Source organism: Heliangelus exortis, chromosome 18 (genome assembly GCF_036169615.1).
Source record: "Heliangelus exortis chromosome 18, bHelExo1.hap1, whole genome shotgun sequence".
Taxonomy (NCBI): Eukaryota; Metazoa; Chordata; class Aves; order Apodiformes; family Trochilidae; genus Heliangelus; species Heliangelus exortis.
Window position 1 is genome coordinate 4345749 of NC_092439.1, and position 27852 is coordinate 4373600.

At 38.7% G+C, this 27852-nt stretch overlaps 1 protein-coding gene across 1 annotated transcript; it reads left to right on the forward strand.

Moving 5' to 3' along the window:
- SLC17A6 (solute carrier family 17 member 6) lies at positions 1-27309 on the forward strand. The gene is made up of 12 exons (XM_071761945.1): positions 1-1724; positions 4779-5031; positions 6117-6235; positions 17503-17617; positions 19227-19314; positions 19414-19500; positions 20487-20629; positions 21668-21817; positions 22389-22521; positions 23150-23260; positions 24678-24805; positions 25154-27309. Exons 1-12 carry the CDS (start codon positions 1639-1641, stop codon positions 25484-25486), a joined length of 1746 nt encoding a protein of 581 aa, XP_071618046.1. The 5' UTR covers positions 1-1638; the 3' UTR covers positions 25487-27309.
- The last annotated feature ends 543 nt before the right edge of the window (positions 27310-27852 follow it).

Below are 27852 nucleotides of genomic sequence, written 5' to 3' on the forward strand. Positions count from 1 at the left end.
AGTACTGAAATAATTGGTCTTGTATAAACATACTTTGCTGCTGTAAAGCTTCATTCACCCTCCACCAGAGGGCAACATCAGAAAAAAATATGTTTATAAAACCAGAGAGCAGTTGCTTTTAGGATATTGCAGCTACAACACATTTTCATCAGGGAATTATACTTTTAAAATACACTGTTTGCATTTTGTCACCAACTAGGTAGGTGAAGGAGCTTAATAAATTTAGAAGGATTTGTTTAGAGGGAAAGTCATGCATTTATTATTTATTTTATTGGCAAACCTACGGGAACTTTAAGATTAATATGAAGCCAAAGAGAAATGCAATGGTTATGATTTATAAACAAATACGTTTCTCATCTTAAGTTTGTGTCAAAGTGATTAAAGTCAGAAAATTGCCTCTAGGTTCTGGAAAGAAAAAGAATTCTCTTCAAAATGAATCCAGCTCATTCCAGTGCTGTATATACCATAAATTTTATGTTGGCCTACTCAGAGGCAGGAAAGCAGAGGACACAAAAGAGATGGAAAATATTCGATGCTCAAAAGAAAGCAGCCATTAACGATCGCTTGATTTGACATAAGATGAACTGTGGGAGCAGAGTTGGATAGAGAGATAAATATACCTTCAGAATAGATGTTATCTATTTACAGCAAGAGCGGTGTAATTTGCAGTTAATTGCAGTTAATGCCCTGCTTCCCCAGGAGAGAGGCGCCAGGGCCACGTCCTTTCTCCCCACGGGCAGTACAAGCGGATCAGCGACACTCCCCGACGTGCGGCAAGCCCCGCGGTGCGGTGCGGTGCTACTCCCGGCCTCGAAGTAGCCCCGAATAAGGGGGCGACCACGGGTCCCCCCGTGACCCCTCTTGCGCGGCGCGGTGCGGAAAGGTGGCGGAAGGGGAGCGGCGCTGTCCGCGGTGCTGAACGGGAGCGGCGCTGTCCGCGGTGCTGAACGGGCGAGGCTCCCTAAGGCTGCCGCTCGCCTCCGCCTTTGGGCGCGACTTGCGCGACCGCGCTAAAAGCAGCGCTGGAGGGGAGATAGGGTGGGGCAGCACGGATGCGCCAGGGCTACTCGCCTTCCCAGGGATTTAGCCAGCCTCCAGGGCGCGGGGTACTTCGCGATTGTCTGCCAAGGGCGGCGAATCGCACCCCTCCCCCCTCCAGATCTACAGCCGGGGACACCGCCAGCGTCAACCCGAGATCGCTTTGAAACGCTCCCCCAAAGCGGGGATCTCCGTCCCCTCCCAGCCGGGCATGGCACTGCCTCCTCCTCCCGCCACCACTGAACCCTGCAAGGCCGAAAAGACTTTCTGACCGTGCCTGGCAACTCCGCGCTGCCGGGAAACCCGGGGGCTGCCTGCAGCGTTCTCAGAGTCCCCGCTCACTGCCGCACACAGGCGCGCTCCCTCGCCCTCGCCCTCTTCCCCCCACCCCCCCCTCCCGGCTCCGCACGCCGTCTCTCCCTCTCTCTCTCACACACACAGGCGCGCACGCTTTCGCTCACTCTGCCTTTACTCGGAGGTGCACTGATAGCCATTCAATGGGGGCGGAAAAGTTAAGAGATTAAAGCACTATGAACCATCGTTGCTCGTAGCAGTGCCCTATCCAGAGCAAAACAGAATCCAACGAGCACCCCTGCAGGAATGGAGTCGGTAAAACAAAGGATTTTGACCCCCGGTAAGGAGGGATTGAAGAATTTGGCTGGAAAATCGCTTGGTCAACTCTACAGGTAAGGCTGCTTTCTCTTATAGTACCCTACTTCCTAGAAATAATATGAAGGTTTTCTTAACCGCAGGCTGCTGAAGGAGGTCGAATGCTTTGGGGGGGCTGGTGGTGGAGGGGCTGGGAGCTGTTGAGATACTGCTGATATAATCTAGATCCTGGAAACTAGTGCTGAAGCTTCTCAATATGGCACCTCCGTAACTTCTCTATCTGATTCGTGGATGGTGTCAGTCAATGTGTCGCGAAAGATTACCCCATCTTTCTCCCACAACAACAGGATCCCATCTTGAAATCATAATCAGGAGATAGCAGCTTCCTGCATTTTTGTTCTGTGTTAATTTTGCAATGCAGTCACAGGATTTTCCCCTTTGCCTTTACCAATCATTAATAATAACACTAATAATAATAATAACAATAATAACTATAATAATCTTTCCTGGTTTTGATTAGTCTTGTCCCTTGTGTAATTTGGAAGGAAGATAAATATGGTGATATATAAATAATTGATATCCGAATGATTTTTTTTTTTTCTCCTGAAGCTGAAACGTACAGAGGGATGTGTTTAATTATTTATCTGCCTGCATTGAGGAGCATCCACTTATAAGTAACACACAACTGCAACTGCTAAACTCAAAAGCATCACTCAACAGTGTGTTCCTGTGTGTACACAACATTTCTACCCTCTTCAAGCCCTGTACACACAGATTAACAAGACAAATTCTCGCGTACCTAAAAAGTGAATGCCCTAAAGTTGACGCGTCGTGCTCTGGCCAGTCTGGAGACTTTAGTGACCCCCAGGACGCCTGTGAATTTCCAATGTATTTTCGATTTTCTGCTGGCAACTACCCTAAAATTTCTTTTGATTCAGTGTGGTTGGTTTTGTTTGGGGTCTTTGGGGGGGGTTTTTTGTTTGGTTGGTTTTGGTTTTGGTTTGTTTTTTTCCGAATTACAGTTTAAGGGTAACTGCGGTTTTAGCTGCCCAGGGTAGGTCACGTAAAAGTCTATTTTCCATACCTATGCGGCAGTGTTGGGCACAGTCACAAAGCTGTTCCACAGCATGAGTCACAACTTCTGCTGCCATTTTCAGGGATGGGGACATATCAGTGAAGTCATAAAGACATAATTAAGCTTTCCAATTTTGTAGGAAAAGTACAACTTTGAAAATCCCAAAGCAAAACCATAAACTATCAACAACGCAGTGAATATCCTACAGTTTTTGGTCATAGTCAAGTCATGTTCAATTGCGAGAAAAAGAAATACTAATAATCCAGAGAAAATGCTGGAAAATAAATAAGGATAAAAGCCCCAAACCTCTCTTTCTCCCTATAAATCTCTACAAGAGATAAATAAAACGATCACGACTACTGCTTCTTATGTAGTCAGACAAAGAATAATTGAGAAATGGTGTTTGTATTTTCAAGCAAAATCCGGTCTGAATTATCCCCTATATTAAAAAATCCGCGATTTTTTTCAAGGAACAGGACTGAATTAATTTATTTTCGATTCTTAGTATTAAAATAGCTTTCCCGTTCCTTCCACGTCAGTGGCTTCCTGAAGATAAGAAGATAATTCAGGGAGAAGAGACTTCTACATATTTTTTTTATTTCCACAAACGAATTTCGAATATAGAAACATGGTGCTATATTTTAGTTACAGCTTTAAGATATTTCGCAATGCTGAGGTCTTTAAACGCGGATATAATTTTCCTAGCAATGAAAAATCGGGAGGATTTCATCTGAGAAGAGAGAATTGGAGAAAATAACGGTATTTTTTTCCGAAAAACGGAAAAACTTTTCAGCCTTAATCTTCTGATTGCTGTTGCCCCATTAGTCGGATGAGTTAACCTCAAAGAGATGCTCCTCCGGGGAGAATTTCTGACTTGAGAAACACCCCTAGAGCAGAGATGAGGGCAGAGGTAGGAGAGTCCAGAGTGCCTGGAAATGGTCGCATATTCGCTCCTCAAGACGACGGAGGTAGTATGGAAGCAGGTTTTTTGTCTTTTAAATATCTCAGTGACTAAAAATACCAAGAGATTCAGCATGGGACACTTGTTCGATAAACTCGATCTTCCTTACCACCGACACGGGGTTTTAAAAGGTTTTCCAGGGGAAGAACAACAACCAATTAACAAACCAACCAAACAGACAAAATAAACACACACACAAAAAAAAAACCCACCACGAAAAAACCCAAACCAAACCAAAAAGTCGAAATCTTCTAAGTTACTTTTCGTGCATCAGGGGTGTGTGTTTGTGTCTCAGTATTTTTCTGTTAATTCTACATAGCTGCAAATAACCATTCCCTTTCAGATACCTGCACATTGTTTTCTAGGAGATGGGATTCTCACGTAAAAACAAGGTAGTGGGGCAATCGAGATCGAGCTTTAAAGCCTATCTGGGAACGTTAAAAATGTGCTAAGCGATCACACTTTCCCACCGTGCAGCTGAGCAGATGCGATCTTGTGGAAAGACTTCTCCGGAGCTGCCAGTTCTACAGACGGTCATGTTTTCTTCCACTGCATGCGACAGCCATTTTGCAAACCTAAAATAAGTAGCAATACCGCCCCACCTCCCTTTCTATTAACATTTCTTTTGTTCTCATACCAGAAGCGAGATGCGCACCAAGATCATCCCTCTTGGTGTACCTAATACAGCGAGGAGGGAATAAAACCTTCTCCAAAAGACTGTTTCAGTTTCCATCCTATGCATCTTGAGCTACCCAACATGGCGCCTCTGCAGTGGTTACAGAGGATGTCTTCTTAATGCATCCTACATATTTCAGCAGAAGTCTTTAATGATAGATGAGCAATTCTCAGCTAGAGCTCCTCCCTGGGCTTCTGCGGCGGGGTGGCGGGGGGGAGCTGGGGATGACTAATCCTGACTCCCACAGGTCATTGCTAAAGAACAGTTGAAGGTGAATGGAAAACAAGGAATGAATCCTCAAATCATTCCAAATCGAGCCAAAGGGGCGGGGGGAGTGAGAATTTAAGCCTTCGGCTACCCGAAGTAGCTCTGTGTTCTCAGGCTGCCGGGGCTTGACTTTCTGTACTTGTGTCGGGCAGAGTCCTAGAGAAGAGGCAGAAGCCCGGGGACACCATCGAGCTGACAGAAGATGGGAAGCCCATGGAAGTGCACGAGAAGAAAGCCCCGCTCTGCGACTGTACCTGCTTCGGGCTGCCCCGGAGATACATCATTGCCATCATGAGTGGACTGGGATTCTGCATTTCCTTCGGGATCCGCTGTAATTTGGGAGTGGCCATCGTGGATATGGTCAATAACAGCACCATACACCGAGGAGGAAAAATTATTAAAGAGGTGGGAGCCTTTCCCTCATAAATCCCGTGTCCTCCCAGTACAGCTCCCGTAACAAGCACCTTCAGCTAAGGCAAGACGGGCTCGGACGGTTTCGCAGCGTTTCCCCCCTGCTCCAGCCCGTGATGCTTCCCGGTACAGGGCGAGCAGCCCCCTCCCACTGCCCAGCCCTGCCACCACCCTTTGTAGCACGGAAACCCCGTTATTGAAGGAGAAAAAAAAAATTCTACCGATTATTCAGATTTTTCCTGTTCCGATCCTAAAACCGTTTGGCGGTATTAATTTGTGGGGAGAATTTTTCTCCTTTTGCGCACGATCTTGAAACCCACCGATATCTCGTAAAATAAATGTAGGGGATCGGGGAAGGAGGGCGTCGAATAAAATATCAGCGGATGCACCGCGCTGTAAGGAGGACGGGGAGGTTGTGCAAGAATGTTCGAAAACACCAGATGAAAGAATTTACACTGGTAACAGGCGCTAAATTATTAGGCCCGTTTTAACGCGGCTTATAGCGCAGTGAGAAAGAAGTGAATGCTAAACACAGATGAGTGTAAAATACACAAAATCGGAAACAAACCTACAGTTTACTCCCTGCATAGGTAAAATGTAGACACTTAGAGCTCCTGCCGTGCGGGCAGGGAGGGCTGGAGACACTTTCGAGCAGGGTTGCCAGCCCTGGAGAGCCGGCCCCGAGGCACTGCACCAGCAGCCTGGGGGTCCTGAAGCCCCCCTGGAGCTCCCCGGAGCTGAGCTGCCCCGGCCCGACCCCTCAGCCCCCAGCCCGGCCGAGCGGGCTCCCCAGAGGCACGGCCAGTGATATTTTATTGCTGTTATCGAATTTTGTTTTGCTGCTTATTTATCTGTCGGGCAGCTGTGGTGGGCTGAGGGAGAGCGAGAAGCTCCGGAGCTCCGTGTCCTTGTCCCTGTGCTCCGGCCGCCAAGTGCCACCGCGCCGGCGTTAGAACCCCAGTCCCCCCCCCTTCTACTGCCCAGTATGAAGTTACTGGGGGTGAATGCTTTATACTGGCACGATTACAGCTTTCCTCTTTTTCTTTCTCTGCTTCTCTCTCGATCCTTTGCGTTGGAAGAAAGCGAAGTTTAATTGGGATCCTGAAACAGTCGGCATGATCCACGGCTCTTTTTTCTGGGGGTACATAATCACCCAGATCCCCGGCGGGTATATCTCCTCCCGGCTGGCAGCTAACAGGTAACTACAGCCCAAATAGCCCCAGGGTCCTCTATAAGGCGGTGGAGAGGAACTGGGGGTGATGGTTGGGGGGAGCTGAAGCCACGGTTCCCCCCCTCCACTCCGGGTACCCGGGGCAGGGCAGGACGGGCGGGCCCGCGGAGGAAACCCGGCCCCAGTGCAAAGACAGGAGCGTCAAACGTGGAAAAAACACTTACATGAGATGTGGGAAGGCGGGCATGATGGTGCCTTGATCACTGGGCTTTCGACTCCCTACTGGTTTTGCGGGGGACATCTCGGGTTGGTTTCTTTTTCCTTTAATGAGTCATTTAAGGAGGTTGTGGCAGTGATATTCAAACAACCCTTTTCAGAGGTAAATTCGGAGGTTCATTATTACATCAAAGCTTGTTTATTTATTTTTTTTTTTCGTGACTGAACGAAATAGTTTTATGATTTTTGTTTTAATGAAAAGGAAAAGCATCAGCAGGAATTTTCCATTAAAGCACAGATTAATTTGGATTGATAGAAAAACACGTTTTTCAACGAGACTTCAACGATGAAAAGAAAGTGCAGATGGTGCAGGGACTTAAGGACTCGTTTCTATGGTGTCTGGCGATTTCTCAAGCACCCAGGGTGCGATTCTACCTGTTAATTAGATCCGCTGAGTATTCAAGACACATGAGGCTTTCACATTCACGCTTAGTGCCATGGGCTCATCTCCCGCGGAAGTAGCCAAGGTCCTAGTGCCACTCTTCAAAAGAATAATGAACTAAGTGCAAATGGATACTAAAATCAGCAATGTATCCCTTTAACTCTTCTCAGGAGCCTGCAGCATCAAAGGTAGGGCTGGGCAGGCAGGGACGCTTTGCCTGGAGAGTGTTTGGTTGAGAAAAGGGGAGGTGGAAGGGGAGATACGGCAAAAAATGCTCTCTCCAAGGTAAATACCTTTAAGAAAGATACCTGTATTACAAATAATTAGTATTTACTAACGGAGAGCCGTTCTGTAACTGAGATAACCGTAGTAGCCCTCGTTTTAAAGCAAATGAAACAAAATACATTTATTAAACTGAGGTATCCATTGCCTGCCTGTTTACAAGTGCAATCTTTCTGCTGATGGTTGAGAAATGTAAAAGGGTATTTCAAATAACAATTAACAGCCAATTAAAGGGCTCTTTTTCTATTCTTCTTCGAGAATTTTTGCTCTTTACACAGTCTGTAACTCCTCAGGATCAATTGAAGTTAACCAGATTTAAAGTGTTGCAGCTACAAACATTTGCCAGACAATGGTAGGGACATTCCCAGGAAATTCAGTAGTAGAAACACACAACCTGGCGTGAGCGAATCAAATTTTCCTCCTCTTGACATTTACATTTCCAGCAGTAAATGGAGGCTCTTTCCATCTATGAACCTGGGTGTATTTTAACTCAGCAGTTTTCACAGATTAGTGGTTTGTTATTACTACCGTGGAAGCCTCTGAAACTCCTCCAACACAAAGCAAATGACTATGTAAACCACAGATTTAACTGAGGAACTAGCTAAGACATACACGACAGTAATTGCAGATAGAAAAATATGGGTAGTGGTTGTGATTTATATTTAGTTTGTAGATTAAAATGGCAGAGAATACAGTGCTGAGTGGTTAGAGGTGGTGGCTGGAATAACGAAGTATTGAGGAGGTGAAAATACAAGTTCCTGAATGACACAGATTTTGATATCTACACATTCAACTGAAAATGAACAGGATGAGTGTAGGGTGAAGAGGAAGCCAAAATGGGGTGCAAGCTTTGATGTCCCTACCCTTTCCAAGAAGCTCCATGAGAAAAAGTCAGACAAGTGAGTTTGCAGGCCTAGAAACCCACAGCACCAGTAGAATATGAGCTACTACAGAAGTCCCTGCTGATTTGCATGTCTCACACAAAGCCACAACTGCTCCCTTCACACTGTGGTTAATGACATCCAAATAAGTGTTTTGCTTGGGTTTCAGGCTTTTTTGGGTTGTTTTCTGTTTTTGTTTTGCTTGTTTGTTTTGTTTTTCTACAAACCTCACTGATATCTTTTGTGGTTCCCTTTGCATTCAGAGCATGTCTGAATTTATATAGAAAAACAGGAATCAGATGTGTTTTACATAAAAAAAAAAAATATATATATATATTATATTCAAATCATATTCAAAATGATCTGCGAGAAACTCAGTCTTGAGCTCAAGAAAAAGGGAGATTTCAAGGGATTCATTCCCTGGAAGGAGAGGAGTTAATGTTTACATAGAAAAGAGAGCATGAATTATTAAAGACACTAAGAAGAAGGAAGTTGGGAGGAACCTTAGGGTGTGCTTTGTGATCTTAATTTGTTATTGACAGGGAGCTGCTGAGTGTATGGCACTGAGTTTGCTTAACGTTAAGATTCAGTCTAGCAACCAGTTATAGAGATTGGGTTGAGATAAGTTCAAGGTTTCTCTAAATAATAACACATGAAAGAAATGACCCTCCTCTGGTTTTAAGAAAACCTTTCCACACACAAAGCATTAATTCCAAGTTGAGTTAAAACCCTAAAACTCTTATTATTCTTTTTTATTCTGCCCTGGTTTTGATATGGTTTCTGCCAGGCAAGAATTAGCAACCCTGAGCTCTGAAATCTCCAACATAAATAAATATTTGTACTACTAGTAGTAATTTCCAATTAGTAACAGCAAAACTTTCTCCCCCAAAACTGAATAAAGGTGGGACTTCTTTTTTGAGATTGTTGGGAATTCAATGCTGTTTTTCAGTAAGTCACAGTGGGGTATGATTAGTGTGAGCAGGGGTTTCAGTTGGCAAGAACTGAGCTGCTTTTGCACTGTTTAAAAGTGTTATTCCTTGAAAAATACAAGAAAACATGAAAATTCTAGTGTGATGTCCTAATCCCATGTGTGCACAGTATTAACCAGCTGAGCCATTACTCACAATGGCAGTTAATGCCATTTAGAAGCATGTAAATTACATTTGAATGCTTTAAAACTCCAGGTTTTAATATCAGCATTCCAGAGGCTCCTACCAGCAGGGCTGTCATTATATAATTATGATGGAATGAGAACAGAAAGGATATGAAATGCTGACAGCCCTCCAACCTCACCTCATTTCTACTTAGTCCATGAAAAAAAACTTTACAAAGGATAGGGATCTACTTTCCAAGTTTGCAGTTCTATGCTTAAAATAGAAATGACAGCTTCTGATTCTATGTGCCCAATAGTGTTTAAAAAAATAGACCTGCAATAATCAGACCTTTTGGAAAACAAAGCTGAGTGACCATTTTAGCTCATTTTTGTCTACTCAAATATTAGAACTCTCTTACACAAAGAAATACACAGCACAGAACAGAATGACAATTTAAAAAAAATTAAAATCACCTTATAATTTGATGATAATGATATATATATTTAAATTACTTGTTAAACAGTGTTCAACTTGGGGCACTATTCATATTTAGAATTCTCACCACATAACTACACCAAATTTCTTTTTAGTGCAATTCTTTCTCATCTATATTGAACTCTTCATCATTGTTGCATTCTAACACAAATGATAAGATATAGATCAACCTTTCACTTCAAATTAATCTTTGTTTTTAAAGTGCCATTCAGCTTGTTATTAAGTCTAAATCCTTCTTCCCAGTAATAAATCCAATAGGATTATTTGCATGAATAAACTGAAAGATATCTCAGACAACTGTTTGGCAGTGCATCTCATCTCAGAGTCCCAAAGATATTCACTGAAACTGTGTCATTAGTGTGTCAGTGTAATCAGAGTATTTCTCCCTAACTCAGCTTTAATTACAAGTTTAAAAAAATCTAAGGCAAAATATTGATTTATAAATACAAGTCCAAAAAAGTCCTAGAACTTTATATCTTTATACTTTCTTGGTTTAAAGACACAGATTATTCACACTTTTGTCAGGTAATATTACATGTTTTTACAATTTGCAAACAATGTATAATTCACAGCATGATCAGGGTTTTTTTAGATGGTTAGACAGGAGCCAAATTCTCACCTTCTAAAGATATAAACTGACCTTGTACTTTAAGAAAGAACTCCTGAAGTTGTACTTGCCACCCCCCCCCCCTTCATGTTCAGTTCAAAATCTTCTAGATTAAACTGGGCTCCCTTCCCAGGCACTGGTGTTGGGTTCATCTGCCAACATTGCACACAAAACCCTCAAGATGATTTTGTCACCCTTCTGCATTGCAGGGACTTTTAAGCACCAGGCTCTGCAAGAAGGGGACTGGAGAAAGATCCAGGGGTGGCTGGTACCACTGCTCCCTCTGCCATATGGCTCAGGGCCCTTCCATTTTTCTGTCATGAATGATGAAGCTGTTTTCACAATTTAATGATGCAACAAGGGATTTGAATGGGGGTTTGGTTGATAGAAGGGGCCTCAGATGTGTGACAAAAATTAATAATGTATCCAAGGCCTTATTATACCAGATTAGGTGGCGGGAGGTCGGCTTTTACATATTAATGCTTCATGAAGGGCTTATAATAGGATTTGGTATGAAGGGCACACAGACACATCCCCCTCCTCCCTGGTACACATGTGAATGAAAATAACCTGGTATATCACTTTTTATATTAAAAAGAAAAAAAAAAAAAGCCAAATAAAGCTGCTCTAGTAGAGCTTCTGGCCACAGACTATTATTAAAGAGGATTGATTTTAAGCAATTTTGGCATGAAGCAGGGACAGCCTAAGATTGGCACTTGGGAATAAGTGTTCTTGTCTAATGTTAAAGGTAGATTTATTCTCTCTGTTTTGTTGGGCAGCTGAGTTCATCAGCCACTCTAATACTCATGGCATAATCCCAGCTTTGTTAGCTCTGTGTCATTTCATAGAAGGCCTGATTCAGGAAAAACCCCAGTACATTCAGTCTATCATTTCTGAAGCCATGAACTGTCAGGGTGGGCATTTCACATTAATATCTCTACAGCAGAGGGGTCAACAAAGTCATCAGGAAATTAACCTACACCATAGAGAAGTCAGAATGATGATATAAACACCTGATATGTTTGTTGTAGAAACAGTGTCTCTCTATACAGGGTTGATTTTCACTTAAGTCCATTTTGAAAACATAAAGATAAATAGAAGTTGTCCCAGGAAGGGTAATCAGCATGATTACAAACTGTAAAGATAACCAGAGGAAGAGAAATATTCTAAGGATTATTTAAGTTCCAAAGGTGATGAGCAGGTGACATAATGGCTGCACACTTAATAAACATCAGCACAAATAATATAAATATTGTAAATGAGTAAACTCACTGTTTGAAGTCCAGGAGGAAACCACTGATGTGCAGCTGAAAAAAAAAAAAAAGTAAGCAATTGTCAATATATTAACAAGGAAAAATAATCTTTTCAGAAGCCAGTAAGACCATTGATTACATTTGCATAAAGTGAAAGCAAGTAAACCATAAGTAATGCTGAAAAATGTATAGCTTCCAAGAAAACCTCAAACAAGTACATTACAGCCTAAAATATTGTTTTCTGTGGTATCCAGAGGCATCTGCAGTACTCTCAGTTGACCAGTAGAAGTCCATGAATATGAGCTATGGAAGTACTTGGATATGGAATGGCAATGATCCTCAAGATACTAAATGCAGGGAACTGCATTTATTTATGAGTTATGTCAGACAATATAAAAATTTCAGAATTTTATTCTTCTTGTTCAGACATAACTAACAAAAGCAGGATTGTATCTGAAATGTGGGCATATTTTTGCCTTCCACCCTCGATTGATCCAAAGCCTTTGAAATCAGTCTTTGTATGAAATTTGTCACTCAGTTTATGTAAAATTACACCAGATGCTTTCAGACAAAGTTGATAAAAAAATCTTAATATTTAATGGGATTGTATTATCCAGATTTATCAATAGTGTCAAATAACTGTACCTAGTTCTCTATGAGGTGCTGAACCTTCATGAATCCCTACTGCATGTGTGATATTTCATCATCAGACTCCCTTTCAAGAGGGGAAAAAAAAATAATCCTTTCTGAAAGAAAACCCACATATGCTTCTGGCATGTTTCATTCCAGGCACTCTTTCCAACAGGTGTCCTTAATCACCCCTACCTGCTTTGTGACTTCACCTAACACAATATATACACTGGATTTCATGCAGGAAAATGCTGTTTTGGTTGGTTGCATAAAAACAGTAATGTCACAGTTACTTTGCTGGAAAGGAATCTGCATTTACTCTAAAAAGTCCAGGTCCAATCAGCTGTAACACATGGCCCATATATCAGAAAACACTTTGCAAAGCAGTACAGATGTAGTTTTTGAGTCCAACACATAGCAGTTATCTTCCCAGTGAGCTCCACAAAACATTTGCAAGTAAAAAACACAGATGATTTCTTTAATAACTGTATTATATATCTCTAAATCAACAGAGACAGTTAAATCACAGCCTAAACCCTGGAACTCAGCAAGGCAGTCTGAAAGAGATGGTCTTGGTTTGAAACATGATCTGGTGGATTACATAGTTAAAGAGCAAGCCAACCCAAAGCTAATGAGCTAAAAAGAATGAGTCAGAGTTTTATCTAGACGTGGATGGATATAATGAGTTGTAAAATGAAACCACAGGCTTGAGAGATGCCCCAGCTGAATTCAAAAAGAAAAGATGGTTGGTAGGGTGATCAAATGAATGAAGAATAAAGGAAATGAAGTGAAGGGGGCCTGGATTGCTTAGCAGTGCAAAAGAAATAAGCTTGCTGCTGGGGTAAACTACAGAGATTAAACCAGCTAAAATAAAATAGCATGGGTACAAGATGTCTACTAGATGGGTAGAAGATACCTGCTGGATACAGGGAGTAGAAAGATACAAAGGCCTCCAAAATAAGTAGGGCAAATGGCAGTGAGTTCTGTGATAGAATCTGCTCTGCTTATGACAGGTGAGGTAATGCACTTGCTGGGAAAAGCAACAATCAGAATGTACTGACCCAGAACTCTTCTGCATTCAGCATCAATGGTAATGATGCTGTCATCCAGAAGTGCCCAAGTTCTTCACAAAATACACACTGACATACCCAAAATAGGTCTGGAACAGGCAAGGGAAGGGGCAGCCTGAAAACTATTTAGGATCTTGGTTTGACCTGTAAGAGGTAGTGGAGTTAATGGGATTTGGAGTAGGCAGAAGGCTGAAGGAACTGTATGTTACTGGTACATATTGACTTAGTCTCCACGTGTCATTCCACTCTGGTCCTTGATCCAGCTTTTGTATGACTTATTTTGTGAAAGGACTTGGGAATATTTTGGGATTTATCTTCAAAGCTGGCAGATCAAAGCACAGTGAATATTGATGGTTTGTTTCCAGGTCTTCAAAACCCCTCATCACACCTGATATGGGTAGAGATTTAATTTGTAAGGAGGGAAGTGTTAACTGGCAACTGAACACCTAATTTTTCTATATATTCCAGTCACTGCATAACTCAGAGAAAAAATAAATTAAAAAGGGTGATCACAAATTGTCATTGCTAGAAACATTTGCAGAAGGAAGGATTTTGAAAAACTGTTGCAGGTATTCAGGGATTCCAGCTACCTCCTGTCCTTTTTCTGTCTAGACATTATATTTTAATGAAAAATTTAAGCATTCAATCCAGCATTCAACCTTGCAGTTCCTCTCAGACAATAAATTCTTTGGATTGCATAAAGAAATTTAATCAGTCCTATGTTGTGTTGTTAGCCTTTTGCAAGAGGAGGTGTGTCAAGATTGAATGATAATAGGCAGAGTGAGAATAAAAGATAATGAATTTTAGAAATCTAGAGCTGCCAGAACAGCCTAAAAAGTCCCTTTATGTGATACATGTTCATCTGCCCAGAGCTGATCCTGAACTGGGTCTTTACCAAACAGGAACAATTCAAAAAATAACATCAAAGGGTAGCCATGACCCAGTTTATTTTTTAGATATATTTGATAAAATAAAGTCTTTGCTCAACGTATATATGTGTTTTCTGTAAGGAAAAGGACTGGTAATAACCAGCTCGCTAAGTTGAATTTTAAAAAATGTCATTTTTTTAATGACATAATTTCAATCTTATCTTTAGACCTGGCTGGGAACACTTTGCAAGGAAAACTCATGTTTTCATTCCTATTTAGTTTCCAGCCTTATCTAACAGAGGAGTCTCATCTAAGAGCAGCAAAGTTGTTTAATCTTTTTTTACAATCTTCAGTCAGTATAAATACTGCAGCTAATGAAAATATTTTTATAATGTGATAAATATTACAATAAAGTTGTCAAGGGCAGAGGTTGGATGCCCTAGAAATGAACCTGGACTGTATTTTCCATAGGTTCCATAGGTCAGTGTAGACCACCTTATAATATTTTGATGGCATTTATTGCTTTCACACACAGACACCCCATGATTTCCTAGAAAAACTAATAAAATAATCAAACTTTCCTATTCTGTAGAAAGGTCTTCTATGAAATTATGATATAATTGGTTTGGATGTTAATGAAATGGCATTTATTTTTCATTGATACAGCTATAAGCCTGCAACATTTTATCCTTTAAATAAATATTAAAAAGTACCATTTTGAGCACACAGACTTACCTTTTTTCTTTTTTTTTTAAAGGAGAAACTTTTTATAAGATACTTCCTATGTTTTAGAAGAGACATATTTATTTCCATAAAAGTTTTGTTTTCAAAAAGTTGGAGAGAATAAAGAGCCATAGATAATTGTGAACTTTTGAAATTGTATTAAACCCCAACACAAATAGAAATCCAAAAGATTCAGTCAACTGAGGAACTGATTCCTCCCTATGCTGCTCTTTATCCCTATGTATGAAAGGGATTTTAGTGTTAGTTTAGTGTTCTCTCATTGTAGGAATTTTCTCTCCCAGTCATGGGGGTAAAAGGATGCTTCCAACCAGGATCCCTTACTTTTCCATATCATATGTGTCACCCAGTGTGTCACCCATCTGGCCCTGAGCATTTGGCAGATGCATCTCAGCTCACACTGTTCCCAGCTCATTTTTTTGAGCTTGCACTTCTTCCAGCTGAGTAACCATATCTCTAACCACTTCCATGCAAATCACACATATCATACAAATTGCCCGGAAAAGGTAAAATGTGGGGCTGTACAGATGCAGAGATTAGAAATGCAGAGAAGAAAATATACATTCCTTTCCTTTTAGTGTTTTCCCCAAAGGTAAAAATGAGCCAAATTTGCTTGAAATTCAGAAAGATTAATTCCCTCTGCAACCTCATTCCATTCTAAGGATTTTTCCTGAACTGCCAGAGTAATTTCCTTCCTCAGCTGCCATCCCAAATGTCTGTTAGTCAAATATGATTCTGCTATTATTACTACTTGTATTATGGGAGGACCAAATCACAGCTCATGACCTTCATATGATGCCAATGTCAGTGAAACACTGAGGATCAATGTTGGAGTCTGCCTTTTGGGACAGTCTACTGAGTCTAGAAAAAGAATCAGATAAGCAAAACCTTATCTTTTATTTCAGTGCTGTTTCTGATCACTTATGAGGATGAAGATTTACCTTTGTTTTTCTCTCTTTGACATACTACTACTCTCTTTATTATTTTTTCTCCTGTATATGGTTATTTTCTTCTCTACATAGCTACATAGTTCTGATTTCAGATCAGGAAGGAATTTCCCCCCAGCCCCCCCCGGGGACTGCTACAAGCATGTCAGGGCATTTCAGTTCCCTCCTAATGCCAGGGCTGAGAATGGATCCAGTGCAGAAATGTGACTGGAGAAATTCACACCAGGACACACAGCTTTATACTGAGTATCCCACAGAACCCTGGTGGTTCAAGGTGATATTGGAATATCAAGAGGACAAATAGATGTGTGTATAAAAAAATGCAGTAGGGTGTGGGATTGGAATGAATGCTCCCAGCCAGTGCACCAGTCAGTCCCAGTAAATAAGTTGAACAGGCTGCCAAAAAAGCCAGAAATGTGCTGCAGAGTCAGCTAGAACCTGTTTAACATGAGATGGAGATCACAGGGAACACAATGAAAAGACCAAATTTAGAGCTATTTAACAAAGCTCCCTTAAGGTACCAAGAAGATTTTTTTCTTCTGCCCTTTAGTATTTGTCAAACAAAAGTGGAGTATACTCAGGTTGCTATTTAAAGATTCGTATCTGGCTGTAATTCTAAATAGAGAATGTGAAACATAGATGTCTTGGGGAAGAATTTTCATCTTGAAACTTAGCACTGCTTCCTGCTGCTTTAGCTCACAGTCTGTTTCTCACTAACTTATGGCACTGTACCAATTTCTGAAGAACACAGGCTAAGGTTAAAGGTTTCTGTCAAATCAGTTCCACATCAGATACCGTGATGTTTTCTGTTAAGACATCTCCAGGATTTATCTCAGCATTACAGAGTTTTGTATAAAAAAAAAAAAAAGTGGCCAGTCATTGTTATTGGCTTTATTCCTGCGCATAGATCTACTGGAATGAAATGGAAGAAAAAAGGATTATTTCCTCTATAAAGGAATGAACAAACATGGAAAAAATATCTATAATGCCAGAGAAAATGCTTCCTCCTACTAGGGGCAAGTATGAAATTAATTCAGTCAGCCCAGTGGAGTTATGAAAATGAATCATCAATTCATATTTGGTCATATTTGGACCTTGTCATGTGCCTTATTTGATGAAATTCCTTGGATGCTTTTGGGATTCAAGATGAGCCAAAAAACAGGAGAAAGACTTCTCTATTTTCTATGGAGTGTGTTTTGTGATTGATTAAGTCTTTGTCTAAGAAAATCCCAGCTCTGCTGAAATTCTCCCTGTGTCTTTGCCATTTTTAAAAGTGGATTCTCTTCTGCTTTAGAAGTTGTGAATGCCTCGTTCTACTTTTTTACAATTAAAGCACTAGCAAGAATCTCTCTTTTACCTGGCAACCTGTTTTTGGCAAAGCATCTGGGGATCCAGGTTCTCAAGAGGATGGCAAATTTGATCAACTTTGGCTGAAATTGGATGTGAAAATTAACTAAAGGAAAGAGTAGGGTTATATAGGGAAAGTAAGATCTATACCTGAGACTGCATAAGATGAATTTCCTTAGGAAATGATGCTAAGGAGATGTACATGTCCTTGGTAGGTCTGGGTCTTATCAGATGGGTTTTTATACTGAATGGAAGCAGACCTTAATCCAGTCCAGCAGTTGGTATATTCCCTACATAAACAACATATTTAAATAATTCTGTGTTGATATGTGAGCTTATGTGGAATAAAAATAAGTCAAAATTTAAACAAAACTGAAGTTGTTATTTTTTGTTTCTTTTTTTTCCCCTCCACCTTTGCAGAGTATTTGGTGCTGCAATTCTGCTGACATCTTCCCTCAACATGTTAATACCATCTGCAGCCAGGGTGCACTATGGGTGTGTCATCTTTGTTAGGATCTTGCAGGGCCTTGTAGAGGTATGGAAAAATTATAAAATAACCAGTAAATGTCATAGTTGTTTGACAGCTTTTAATTAGCAATTGTAACTTTTCAGGGGAAGATAAAAATGGCTTTCAGTTTACTAATGTTTTTTGGTGTAATGGGTGTCAATGTATGAATTACAGCTATTTGATTTTCCTTCTGCTGTAAAATTACACAGCAAAGTTTTCACCTGCTGAGAAGCCAGTGAGATATGTATTTAACACTGAAGTTTCACTGAAATCCTGTACTGTGGAGGGTATATATTAGTGCTATTCTCAACAATTATTTGCTGCCAGTCAGATATTAAATCTATAAAAAAGAATTATACTTCTATCATAAGCCCTGACCATGCTCTTGTTGGCATGAATGAGAAATTTGCCATGATTTATGAGAGAAAAAAATTGATCCTGCCTTCTAATTTTGTTCATTTGTTTCTTTACTGAAAGACAGATTTTTAAGCCTGTGACCACTGGTTCTTTGTTGCATGAAATGATTTAAAGTCATGCATTTTATTGTATAAAAAGACTCCAAATAAGGTGCTGAATGTGCCTGAAAATTAAGTATCTGTCAATCAAGTTCTTAAGTATGTAAATATAAATAGAGATCTGTATCTTATCACTATGAAGGTGGTGAGATACTGGCACAGGCTGTGGATGCCCCCTCCCTGGAAGTGTTGAAGGCCAGGTTGGATGGGGCTTGGAGCAACCTGGTCTTAGAGGATTGTGTCCCTGCCCATGGCAGGGGGTTGGAATTATTAGTTATTCATTTTTTTCTATTTCTTACAAGGAAAAAAAAAAGAACAAATTAAGAGAAAAGTGACTTTATATAACTATGCATACATCATAATAATTTTGAGAGTAAATTTTATGAAAAATTAATGTATATTTAATTGAAAAATTTCTAAATTTTCAACACTGCAAGATGCCATGACTTCTTCATAGTTTTCCTATCATAACATTAAAGGCTGGTTTCGAAGAGACACCTAAAAATAACTCCTTTAATGTCAAACCAACTAAATATCAGCCAATTATTTGCCTTAAGTGCTCAAGAAAGTTCATTAAAGAGAATGGTAATGAAAAACCTCTATTAACATTACATTTTTTAAGTTCTTCTTGATCTTGTTGTGTAGTTTTAGAGAACAGTAATTTCAGTTTCCTAAATGATACTTTAAATGTTACATCAAAAGGTATTAGAAGGCCACCAAAACTGAGGGTTGGAGAAATGAGCCCAGCATTAGAAAGACTCCAGAGAGTCTTTGTTTCCATCCTTCTTTTGACTCTGGCACTTGTGCATTAAGATTCAATCTTTTTAATTCTTTTAAATTTTTTTTCCTGGAAAGGGGAGGGAGGGTAAAAGGAAGTAAATATGGCTTATGTCTGTTTCATAAGGCTTCTTTAATGATTTGGAGTGATACACAAAACCCATTTAAACTTTAATTGAAACTGAAGTTTTTCTACAGCTGTGCTCAGTCTCAACTATAGAAATTAAAAGAATTGTCAACTTCTGGTTTGTAATAGTTTAAAAAAAACCAAAAAACATCATGCAAAGACAATGAAGTGAGTGACTGATCAGCATTAGCTAACTTGTGGCACACCCATTCCCCAGGGTGTCACCTACCCTGCCTGCCATGGTATTTGGAGCAAGTGGGCCCCCCCATTAGAAAGAAGTAGGTTAGCAACCACTTCCTTTTGTGGTAAGTAACTTTCTACTTCTGCCTTTCTTTCATTTGTCAAGTAAAAGTATTCTGAGACTGAATTTTTCTCCCTCTTCATCCCCACGTCTTGTTTTATAGGTTCCTATGCAGGAGCTGTTATTGCAATGCCTTTAGCTGGGATTCTAGTGCAATATACTGGGTGGTCTTCTGTGTTCTATGTGTATGGTATGGATTTTTCCTCATCTCACCCAAATGCTGTATGACCTTAGTGGAACCTTTCTAAAAATGTAAAAGCTACTTTTAAGAGGCCAAAAAGAAAAAAAAAAGAAAAAAAGAGAAAAAAAAGAGTAGGTCTGCAAAGCTAAAAATACAGTTTAGAGAAAAGGACAATGAAAAAACAGAATTTAATGGAAAGAGTAGGAAAGCAGCATTATTAAATAAGAAGAGAAACAAGTTCATGGTGAAACCTTCATCACTTGTAGTACAAGTAGTGGAAAGTGCTAAATGTATCTATAGAATCTCAGCTCCTGTAGTATCACCCTTTCGTTTAAACAACAAAATGTAAGTTTAGAGTTTCTGCCTTAAGATGTCCTGATTTTTAGCTGAAAACCTACATAATTAATTATTTTATATATATATAATTATATAATTAATTAATAATATAAAACCTACATAATTAATACACATTTGTTGTGCTACCTGAACTCACACTGATAGAAATGTCCCAAGATATAATTCTGCAGCATAAAATTGATGTGAATTAGGGAGAAAACTTACATAAATGTAACTACTCAGGAAGTGCACTACTCTGTTGAAAACCATGCCACAGTCTTGTATTTGCACCTAAAAATAAATGCAATAATCAAACCACAGTGGTTAAAGAAGAATGGAACTTCTTTTACAGTGTGGTGAAATGAAATGGAAGATGTTCAACTTGTAGAATGCAGTGCAATGAATGTTAAAATATCAGTGAATATTCACTTCCAGTGAAATAATTCTGCAAATGAAACAAAGGCAGCTTCACTGTGCTTCAATTCTAAATGTATTTTGCATAAATATTTTTTTAAGAATCAGATTTGCTGTTCAAGTAACTCAATAGAGAAGGAGTAACAACAAATGCCATTTAAATTTGTTATACTTATTCACAGATTTTTTATCCTTGCTTGCTTCTTTACTGTGCACTTCTTAAAGTCTTTCTTTCCATTCCAAAGGGAGTTTTGGTATAGTCTGGTACATGTTTTGGCTTTTGGTTTCATATGAGAGTCCTGCAAAGCATCCTACAATCACAGATGAAGAAAGGAGATACATAGAAGAAAGCATTGGAGAGAGTGCCAACCTCCTAGGTGCAATGGAAGTAAGAATATTATTCATACACTTTCCTATGAGAGAGTAATTAGAAAAACAGACACAGCCACAGGCAGAAATAACAATAAAATCAAACACCCTGTTTTTTAAGACAGAAAACCATGTTTCAAACTATTTAACTTGTTTGGGAGTGGGGGGATCTGAAATCTGCTGATGGATTTCTGATATTGCTCTGCAGGAAGAGAATACAGGTCCTTTTCTGCTTGGCTTCCCATTAAATCACACTTAATCCCTAGTTCTCACTAATGTGTGGTTTAACCTGTATACAAAGTACTGCACATATTTGTCTGGGGATAGATTTCTTTGAAGAAGAAGCAGTATTCAAATCAACCTGAGTTCAACCTGAGACCTTGTTGAAGTGATTTTCAAACACTCATTGGGGTCTGGATCCTGTATTTGGATCAACCCAGATGGACAGAACCCTGGGCTCATGGAGAGGTGCTGGGACTCAGCAGGATTGTAGTTCTGTCCATCTGTCTTTTTTATTTATTTATTTTTATTATGCAATTCATTTTAAAAATACAATAAACCAAACAAAAACTATACTGACCCAGCAGTTTCAGCTGAGGCTTGAGAAAAGAATTCAGAATCCCCTTCAGAATGCTGGGATTGATAATGAAATGCAAAAATAATGCTTAAAAGAAATCTGGGTTAAACAGTGCACTTACAGCCTAAAATCTGACTGTTGCCTTAGAAACTGCAACATTGTCTTTTAAAGCCAGATTATTTGGAATTTAATATGTTTATGTGACTGACACAACAGCACTTGTACAGCAGTTTTGTGATACAATGAAGGACCATGGAGTTTCTCCCTTTGAACATTTTATATTTCTTTTGATTTTTGTTTTCAAATTTAGTCGTGTTCATCCAAACTTGGATGAATTTAACTTATGATCATTAAATTGGAATTCAGATACAAAAAACTAGGCACGTGAAAGCTTATTGAAATGTATATAAAGAGACTGGAAAAGGAAAGAGAGTTGGTAATGGCTAAAATAGTGACTGGATTCCCTGTTCTATATTTCAGAAATATAAAACTCCATGGAGAAAATTTTTTACATCTATGCCAGTCTATGCAATAATTGTTGCAAACTTCTGTAGAAGCTGGACATTTTACTTGCTGCTTATTAGTCAGCCTGCTTACTTTGAGGAAGTATTTGGATTTGAAATAAGCAAGGTATGTAAAAATATGCCTTCAGGGAGATAATTTTGAATAGTTACTATGTTGTCTTTCACTATGTACAGGGTTTCTCAAACGTATCTTTCAGCCACCTGAAATTTGAAGCTTGGGGGATGGTCAGCAATTACAGGCAAATGGCCTGGATGAGGATGATCCACAAGGGAATCTGCTTAGGCACATTAGGTTTGCTGGGCAATGCTATGCAAAACATCATCACCAGAAATGTAGCAATTCCGTTCAACACACTTGATCATAAATTTTCTGGAAAAAAAAAAAAGAAAAGAAAAGAAAAAAAAAAAAAAAAAAAAAAAAAGGCCAGAGGGTCTGTAAATCAGGAAACAAACAAACCAACAAAAAGTGTCGCAGTTAAAAACTGTCCATTCTTCCTAAATTGACAATCTAGGATCACCAGTTTTTTTTCATTTAATAAACCAAGTTAAGATTTTTTGGTTTAACACATAGCCTGAATTTTAAGTGAATCAATTAATTAGTTGCTGAATGCTGCAGAAAATGAAGAATCAATATTTTCTTTTGGTCTGTACTCTGCTAATGCTAATTATTATTTCAGGTGGGTATCTTATCTGCTGTTCCACACTTAGTGATGACAATTATTGTTCCTATTGGGGGACAAATTGCAGACTTTTTAAGAACCAGGCAGATTCTTTCAACCACTAATGTGAGAAAAATAATGAACTGTGGGGGTAAGTCTTCCTGTTTTATAAGAAAGCTTCTTGTACAGATTCAGTGACCATATGGTGTTCTGTATGCAGTGAACAATCTGCATGGTTTTAAGTATTTATGCAGCAATATTCTGTGCATTTTTTGTATATTGTGGTAATTAAATAAAAGTAAACACAGTTGTTCCTATTCCAAAATTTACCTTTAACTATTTACTGAACCTTAGCTCCTTATCTAAACACCCTCCATACTAAGCAAGCCCACACTTTGTGTTATTACAGATCTGATTTCTGAGAGGTTAAAGTCACATGGGCTGAACCCTGGCTGTGATAAGGGATGCAAAATTGATAAGCAGCTTATGTGTACATTGCCCATTAGGGCTGGCTGGAAACACATAAACAAATCACAAGTATTTCTTTTCATCCTAAAATTGTCAGGAAGTAACAATAAATTAGCATACATGCATAAAATAAGGATTACTTGAGACAGCAAGAATATGTTTATTTTAGGGATGAAAGAAATACCTGACCATGTTCCAATCTGAGGAAGTGTTTTGCCTCTGTGTTCCATAAAGTATTACTATACTCTAAGGCTGGCAAGGTTTGAGGAGGATTTAAATCTGATGCCCAGTCTCTCTGATTATTTCCCCAGGTTTTGGTATGGAAGCAACTCTTCTTCTCGTGGTGGGATATTCTCACAGTAAAGGAGTGGCCATTTCATTCTTAGTCCTTGCCGTAGGCTTTAGTGGATTTGCCATATCTGGTAAGATTGTGATACTGTTCCTAGTAAATTGTTTTATCTGTCTACAAGAGAGAGCAGCTTGTTTGGCTTTTATTCATTGAGAGCAATTTAAACAAACCCCAGAATTCCAAAGGACACATTTATGATCCTTACACAAAGGAAAGTAAAACCAGTGCCACCTTTTTTTGGATAAGGTTATTTTTGCTCAGATATTTCAGTATTTTCCATATTCACTGCATCACATTAGACTTTCTTTTCAGTTCTTTCACAGCATTTTCTTGAAATTAAGCATAGAGCACAAATGGACTGCTGTGATACTATGATAGATAAATGTAAACACCTTTATTTAAACTTTTACTATTTTTTTTTTCACTTTATACTAATTAATGCTTTGTTAATGTTGCATTATTTATCACTTTGGGGCCTAAATCTTAGCAATATTTTTCTGATTTGAAATCCAGCTCTTCCCCTTTCCTGCTGATGTATCACCCCTTTGCCTTTCCCAAATTATGAGTCACCTGACCTTCCCCTCTTTTCCCACTGTGATCTTACTGTCCTCCCCCATGCTGGTTCCTTATGTCTAAAACAGTCTTTTCTTTTGTGCCAAACATCTAAACTCTCTTAATCAAATTTGTTCTTAATCCAATGTATTCTGCAAGGTATCAGGTGCCTTTTTTTGCACAGCTTCAAAAGTGTATTGCATTACCTCTAGCAGTTATCCACATCCTATTGACTGCCTTTTCCCTTTTATTATCTTTCTGTACCAAGAGACTTATTTTCTGTTTTCACCTATGAGCTTATTTTGAGGACAATTAGTTCTGTTACTTCAGGGAAGGATCTATTTTTTTCTAAGATTATTTCAATAGTTACTGCATAAGTTTGAACAGAATTAAGCTGCTGCAAATGCAAGAGAACAAGGAAATATTTGTAAAAGTTATTAAAAATTTATACTGTCTTTTTAGTCACCATTTTACCACTTAAGAGTAGATGGGAACTCCCTACTTCTGGTTTGCATGACAAAAATATGGCAAATAGGAAGGGAAAGTACAAGCTGTAAGAAGAAATGGCATTTTATTTACAACATGAAATGATCATGAATGACACTAAAATTAAGAACTTTCTCCTTGCCTAAAAATCTTCCAGGTTCTCTACTTCACACAGACACTACTGGGATTTTTTATTATTTTTTTTTTTTTTAACTGCAGCTTTGGGAAGAAAACACATTGGTATCTTGATGATATAATTTCAAAAAAAAAAAATGAAAACCCAGAGTGTCTCTCTAGGATCTTTAACCATTAGAAGCCTTTTAGAGGAAAAGAAATGCAATTAAACAGCCCAAATATGTCCTAGTAAAATCATCAAGTGACAAGCACTACTTTTCAGCACTGAAGTAATGTCCTGCTTTTGGTATGAATGTTTGCTGCCCTTTGTGTTGCAGGATTCAATGTCAACCATTTAGACATTGCCCCAAGGTATGCTAGCATCTTAATGGGGATTTCTAATGGAGTCGGGACCTTGTCTGGAATGGTTTGCCCTATAATTGTTGGAGCAATGACAAAGAACAAGGTAAATGGCAGTACAGTGTGAAATTCTTCCAGTTTTATACCCCTGCTTTGAAGAAGTCCTTTCTGTTGTATAACTTGCCAGAATATCTGTATTAGAGTCTGGGGGCCTCCAGGGGATAGCATCCAGGAGCTTAGAAATCAGAATCTTGCTTCACTATATGCTCAGCAGGTCAATGCTTTTGCAGGCTAATGAACAGTGATTTTTTTTCAAAGAAAGATGGCTATAAATAATTGGAAACTGGCCACTTAAAGGTTATAGCTGTGCTGGTTATTACAGCCTCAATCCCCAATTTAAACCTTGTAGAGAAATCCATATAGCAGTCTGATTTAGCAAGTTTCTCCCTTACAGACACGTGAGGAGTGGCAGTACGTGTTCCTCATTGCTGCTTTAGTGCACTATGGAGGTGTTGTCTTCTATGGAATATTTGCTTCAGGAGAGAAACAACCCTGGGCAGACCCTGAACAGACAAGTGAGGAGAAATGTGGCTTTATTCATGAAGATGAACTTGCTGAAGAGACAGGGGACATTACTCAGAATTATGTAAATTATGGTACCACCAAGTCTTATGGTGCTACAACCCAGGTCAATGGTGGTTGGCCTAATGGTTGGGAGAAAAAAGAGGAATTTGTACAAGAGGAAGTACAAGACTCATACAACTACAAGGAAGGAGATTACTCATAACAGACCTAAATATTGGGTATATTTTGTAGTGTTTGTGATTAAATACATTGTGATTGTTTGCACACAGAAATAAAATGTGGTATAAACATGTAAACACATATCAAAGAGGAAGGTCTTACTGTAAAAAAAAAAAAAATCCATTAAAGTGCAATCTGTATGAGTTGTGACATGTCATCACTTTCATTAGGTTATATTTGTTCTATAAACATTAGAGTTTTAAGGGTTTACTGGTCAAAATTATAGAGGCAATTAGATACTTACAGTATACAAGAGCTAAAACTCATAACTAAGGATTAAAGCACAACTAAGCAACCAAGTTGGCACATCAAATGCTCTTTTTAGAAAGCCAAAATTACTTGATCATTAAAAATGCACTTATATATTTGTTACACTGTATTGAAAGAGATTGTGTTAAATACACACGTTTACTCAGTGCAATGTAGGGATTGTGTGTTAAGTCTAAGACAAGAGCTTTCTTAAAGAAGAAAGGTTGAGTCCTAGGCATTTACAGAGGATTGATCCAGTTCCTTTAGTGGTAATGGTATCAAGCCTAAAGAACAAATAGGGCATACTGTATGTTTATCATGATTACATGCTGCAGGCTACTCTGTGATGAATAAAGGAATTATCTAGGAGTTTTATACTGAATGTTTGGGCACAAATTCTTATTTCTATTCTTTACAGAATCTTATGAAATTATAGGTATTGTCCTGCTCTTCCCTGTATTTATGAACCAATAAAAAAAACCAATATATAATGTTAGGTCTGACTTTTCATGCAGACTGTCAAATCCCTTTATCAAAACCCAAGCTTTTTATTGTTTTCTTTGCAGTATATTCCAACTTTGTACTTGTGTCTTTAGAGAAAGAAAAAAAAAACAAATATAACCTAGAAAAATATATAGTCTTTTAAAAATTCCAAAGAGAAATTTACTAGAGCAAGTACCCCTATGAAAAAAGATGTATTTGTTTTGCAGAATATTTTGAAGCCAATAGAAGAAACAGAGAATAATTTAACCCTTGTTCTTCCCTTAATAGCTTTCATATTTTTACACATTGTGCCACAGTTGTATACATAGATATAAGTTTATTGAAGATACTGTAACTATAGAAAATGTTGCTATTTTAGAAATCCCTGAAATAAAAAAAAATGTATTTGTCTTTCAATTAAATCTAATACTAATGGACACTGAATATGAACTCACAATAAACCAAAGTGGCAAATAACCAGTGTTGGGTTGAAAGAAGCCAACAAGCATCACGCTTGTCTTTTTAGCATAACTCAACAGTGACTGCAACATTAGTGTACCAAGCAATAAGTGCAATGCATTCTGAAGTGCATAATCTTCTAGACTATATATTAACCTTCATTTAGCTTGTTGTATATATTTGGGGTTGTTGGGATTAAACAAAACTGAACCAAACTGAAGTTAGCAACACCAGACCACTTCTTAATACTCTAAAATGACAACTATGATCCATTTCTTAATTCAATCAAATGATTATTATTGTATGTAATAATCCATTCTGGATTCTTGGTCTGTTCATTGTATTGTGCTAGTGATTGAAAACCCTGCTACCGCAATATACAACTTGAGGATTGTTTCTTCTTCTTCTTCTTTTTTTGTTTTTTTTTGTTTGTTTTTTTTTAAATGCAAATCATACCTTGACCTTAAGAAAAAAATAATTTGCTTTGTGCCTCAAAGTGATGTAAAATGTGACCATAGCTTTTGCTGTGTTTAATGAAAAAAGATGTGGACTGTGTCACTTTTGTTGCTGCAAAAAGTGTTAATAAAATGCTCTATTTATCCTTTTATACAAAAAGGACCATTGTAGTTTGTCATTTTTTTTTTAGGTGCACTCTAATATAGATGCCTAAAATTATAGTCACCGCAGAACAAATTCTTTTATCAACATGGAGATACTTTCTCATGTCTCATCATCAGATGCTGAGTCAGGTAACACACAAAGTTACTGCTCATTATTTTCATGGACTGGTTTGATGTTGCTATGGAAAATTCCTGAAAGATTTGGAAGTGGGATAAATAGGAGCTGTGAAAGTACTGTTGCATTTATCAGGACATAAAATGAAAACAAATTAACACAATTAAAATCAATTCTTCTTAGTTTCAGTGTAGTCTTAGAGTTTATCATTTGGAAATGTTTCAATAATTTGTTTTCATTAAGTATAGGTGATTTTTATCTCATTAGTGACACCTTTTAATTATTTAGAACAAAGGAGAGCCTTTAATCCAGGCAGTAGGCAGTGGCCCATTCAGCCATGCACAGCTCAGGGGGAACTCAACAGTTGCCTTTAAGTACTATCAGACTTCTAAGATCCTCCACAATCTCTTCCTAGCTCCCTGC

Excerpts from the sequence above, each read along its gene's own strand:
- SLC17A6 (XM_071761945.1), top strand. The coding sequence starts at position 1,639 with ATGGAGTCGGTAAAACAAAGGATTTTGACCCCCGGTAAGGAGGGATTG. Across the intron at positions 22,522-23,149 it reads AAAAATAATGAACTGTGGGG|GTTTTGGTATGGAAGCAACT; the intron begins GTAAGTCTTCCT and ends TTATTTCCCCAG. Across the intron at positions 24,806-25,153 it reads GAGCAATGACAAAGAACAAG|ACACGTGAGGAGTGGCAGTA; the intron begins GTAAATGGCAGT and ends TCTCCCTTACAG.